Source organism: Vulpes vulpes, chromosome 3, assembly GCF_048418805.1.
Source record: "Vulpes vulpes isolate BD-2025 chromosome 3, VulVul3, whole genome shotgun sequence".
In the NCBI taxonomy this organism is placed as follows: Eukaryota; Metazoa; Chordata; class Mammalia; order Carnivora; family Canidae; genus Vulpes; species Vulpes vulpes.
This window is the reverse complement of record NC_132782.1, coordinates 112,642,135-112,645,944: the sequence shown is the minus strand read 5'-3', so window position 1 is coordinate 112,645,944 and position 3,810 is coordinate 112,642,135. Positions and strand designations below refer to the sequence as shown.

General features: G+C 55.9%; 1 protein-coding gene across 1 annotated transcript; it reads right to left on the bottom strand.

Annotated features, from left to right (window-relative positions):
- Positions 1 to 621: 621 nt before the first annotated feature.
- C3H16orf90 (chromosome 3 C16orf90 homolog) lies at positions 622 to 1,670 on the bottom strand. The gene is made up of 2 exons (XM_026002959.2): positions 1,342 to 1,670; positions 622 to 924 (listed from the first exon to the last, which is right to left on the bottom strand). The coding sequence occupies exons 1-2, from the start codon at positions 1,523 to 1,525 to the stop codon at positions 767 to 769; spliced, it is 342 nt and encodes a 113-aa protein (XP_025858744.2). The 5' UTR covers positions 1,526 to 1,670; the 3' UTR covers positions 622 to 766.
- Positions 1,671 to 3,810: the final 2,140 nt, after the last annotated feature.

Here is a 3,810-nt window from a genome sequence, read left to right as displayed (position 1 = left end):
CAAGCTGACTGTGCCTGGAGTCCAGCCCAGCTAGGAGAAGGACTGTGCCCATCCTGCCTGGAGGGACAGGGCAGCCAGGGAGCAGCGAACTCAATCAAGGCCTGAGTGAGCATGGGCATGGGGTTCAAGCCAGCATTTCTTCCCAGGTTGAGAGCCTGCTCTCTTCCCTGGCACTCTCCCTACACCTGGCCTGCTTTGTTTGTCCTCTGCTGCCTTGGCAAGAATGCCATGCCTTGCTTACTAGGTCTGTTGAGACCTTGTCCATCCAGGAAGGCTTCCAGAGTCCTACCAGAGGGAGGATGTTCACTCCTCAACCAACGCTGGGAGCACCTTGGATCCTCCTTGGCATCAACCTGGAACTTTGCTCTCAATGCAGGTGGCAGGTGCTCTGAGAGGCCCCTCCTCTGCATTGACCTCATCACAGAGAGACCCAGGGACAAGAAGGTACAGGCCTTGGCTTTTATTGGAATCGGACCTGTGGGCTCCCCGGCCTCTCGGAGCCCAAATCTCCGCTCAGTCTGGCCTCCCAGGTACAAGTGGCTGACCTGAGTTGGAGCAGGCTGCAAGGGCTTCTATTTCTTCTCTTCTACCCATGGGACCTACCCCTTCCTCCCCCCGCCTTGAGCCTTCCTGAGGCTGGCCCAGTCTCTGGTGCTGGGCAGCTGGTAGGGGCTGAGCCCTTCCTGTCTGGACCTGCCTCCTCCTCCTGAGCCATCCTTTTCCCTCCTGTCCCCATGGGGACAGCCAGCCCTTGGCATTCATATCCTTATGGTCTCTCCAGAGCCCCAGAGCGGGTTCTTTTGCACAAAGGACATGTAGACTCCTCTGAGGCCCCCCAGGACCTCTTGGGCCTGAGCCCCAAGCCTTCAGAGGGACTGGGCTGGAAGGGGGCACCCTTGGTTGGGTCCACACTGGAACTGGAAGCTAAGGAAAGTAGGGAAAGACAATCACTCAGAGGAACCCAAGTGGAAGCTGCCAGCCCATCCTATGACACCCCCCCCAAACCAGAGCCTGTCATTCTTCAGAATAGGAAGGGAGGGGCAGTTCTCTTGAAAGAGAGCCCATGAGGGAGGAGGAAGAAGGAAACATGGTTCAAGCCGGAAGGACCTTTCTGTGATTTGACCTTCTCATTTTATAAATGGGCACAGTGGATCTAAGGGGGGTAGGGGTGATGGTGGGGAGCTGTCCAAGGTCCCTCACTGAGTGCAGACCTGGGACAGGAACCCAGGAACTTTGGGAAGGAAAAGGACCCCATTCTTGGTCCAGCTGAGTCCCCAGCCAACTCTTCCCTGGGTCTTTCCCTCCTGTCCCCAGCCCTGCCTCACCTGGACAGGTGCTCACCTGTATTTCCCAGGCTGTCCCTGGGTATTGGAGCTTCCAGGAGGGCCAAGCGGTGGCTGTTACCTGGGCTCAGAGTCCCCCGTAGCAGGTCTAGGGGCCAGGCCATGACCTCAGGACGTGAGAGGCAGCCCTTAGCCATGAGCTGGCCCAGCCAGTGGCTCTCACACTGGCCGGCAGGTTGCATGTGGCCTGGCAGGTAGAGAGCCAGGCCCCGGAGGTGGCGCAGTCGGAAGTTCTTAGGCTTTCTTCCCTGGGCACTGGGACACTGCTGCTGCTGGGCCCCCAGTCCCCCTTCATAGATGTTGGGTGGTATGTCGGGGTGGCTGGGATGTCCTCGGGCCCAGCTCACTGCATCTGCAGAGGGGAGAGCAGGAGGGTGGTGGCTAGCAGGTTGCAGCAGCCAAGAGAGGAGAATACAATCACGTGCTCTAAGACCAGCTCATTTGATGGGCTCCACTGTGGCTTGCTGAGCACCGGCCTATCTTTCCATCAAATGGTCTCAGTCCCTTGCCTCCCACCAACCCCCACCCAACATATTACTCCTCTTCCCTTTCCCAATCACAATGGCTTCTCACTTTCCCAATCAACAGGAAGGTGTGAGAAGTCTTAGAGCGTGATGCAAAGATCTCTCAGGATTTCAAGCCCTTTCTACCACCCATTTTTGCCCCCTATCCTAGAAAGAGCATTCCAGTGTCAGTATAGAAATTGCACAGTGGGTCCAGGATCACATAGTCTAGGGTCACACAGCCTAGACCACTAGTGGCCATTCCCCTCTCCCAAGGATGCATGTCCCTGAGGCCACTCTGGTGGCTTTGGGCCCAGGTCAGGACAGGAGGGCAACTCTCCTCCTGCCACTCCTCCCTGCAGCCTGGCACCTTCTCTTATGCGCAGCTCAGAGAACGCACAGACCAAGGCTTCCATGGAGGGCCAGAATGGTGGGGGAGGAGCAGCTGGGCCTCCTGTGCAGCAGGGCTCTGTTCTCCCCCGCCTGGATCTGCAGGGCTCTCATGGCAACCAGCTCTGTGATGTCAAACGGAAGACTCTCAGTCTTCCTGGACCTTCAAGTTTGGGAGAGGATGAAGCCCACGGATGGGGCAGAATGGGGCAAGGCCAAAAGAAGGAAATGGAACTCTAGAGGAGGTCCTTGATCCTCTGGGTTAGGACAGGCCACACAAAACAGCTCTTGCAGGCTTCAAAGTCACTCCCTGGGTGACCTCTGGGGGTCTCAGTTTGCTCATCCACGGGTGGGAAATGAGGCCCCAGGGGCACAGACTTGGTGAGGTCTGAGTCAGCGCTTTGAGCCTGCTGAGAAGGTGGTTCTGAGTGGCTGAGCAAGTCACTTAATTTTCCTAATTGTGCATTGTCCTATAAGTAGATGATGGGTATCATGTGGGTCATACAGTGGAAGAACTGGAGCTCTCATTTACTGCTGGGGAGGAATGTAAAGTGGTACCACTGTTTTTTTTTTTTTTTTTTTTAAGAGACCATGGATCTCTTTATTTTTTTTAAAATTTTTATTTGTTTATGATAGTCACACACACACACACACAGAGAGAGAGAAGAGAGAGAGAGAGAGAGAGAGATAGGCAGAGGGAGAAGCAGGCTCCATGCACCGGGAGCCCGACGTGGGATTCGATCCCAGGTCTCCAGGATCGCGCCCTGGGCCAAAGGCAGGCGCCAAACCGCTGCGCCACTCAGGGATCCCTGCAGAAAACCAATTTATTTTTTTTTTTAATTTTTTATTTATTTATGATAGTCACAGAGAGAGAGAGAGAGAGGCAGAGACACAGGCGGAGGGAGAAGCAGGCTCCATGCACCGGGAGCCTGATGTGGGATTCGATCCCGGGTCTCCAGGATCGCGCCCTGGGCCAAAGGCAGGCGCCAAACCGCTGCGCCACCCAGGGATCCCTAGAAAACCAATTTAAAAAAAATTTTTTAAGCATCATACTTGTGTATTTAGGAAATCTTGCTTAACATAGTCACAAAACGTTTCTCCGAAGCTTTCTTCCAAAAACCTACAATTTTTTAACTCGAACATTTAGGAAGGGTCGGGGAGGTTCCTTTCTTTGCATATGGATTTCCAACTGTTCCCAAACCATTTGTTCCAAGACTATTCTTTCTCCGCTGAAGCGCGCTGCCACCTCGTCACACTCACCAGGGGCGTGTGGCTCTATTTCGGGGCTCTCCTTGAGGTCCCAGCCGGCGTGTGGTACCCTTGGCCACGGGAGTCCCAGGGGAGCCCCAGTGGAGCTCCCAGCGGAGCAGGATCCGGGGGCGCGCAGCTCCGCCCCCCGCAGCCCCGCCCCTCGCCCACGCGCGCTCGACCACGCCCCGCCCCAAGAACCTCGGTTGCCAAGACAATCGCCGGGGAAACGAAGACTGGTCTGATTTCCGGCCTGTCGTGAAGCCCCGAGCGAGCTGCGCATGCGCAGTCGCGGCGGGATGGCCTGTTGCCACCTTGCGGTCAAT

Bases quoted from the DNA above. Each gene is read 5' to 3' on its own strand.
- C3H16orf90 (XM_026002959.2), bottom strand. From the start codon at position 1,525: ATGCAACCTGCCGGCCAGTGTGAGAGCCACTGGCTGGGCCAGCTCATG. The intron at 925-1,341 runs GTGAGCACCTGT...TACTTTCCTTAG, and splicing joins GGACAGCCTGGGAAATACAG to CTTCCAGTTCCAGTGTGGAC.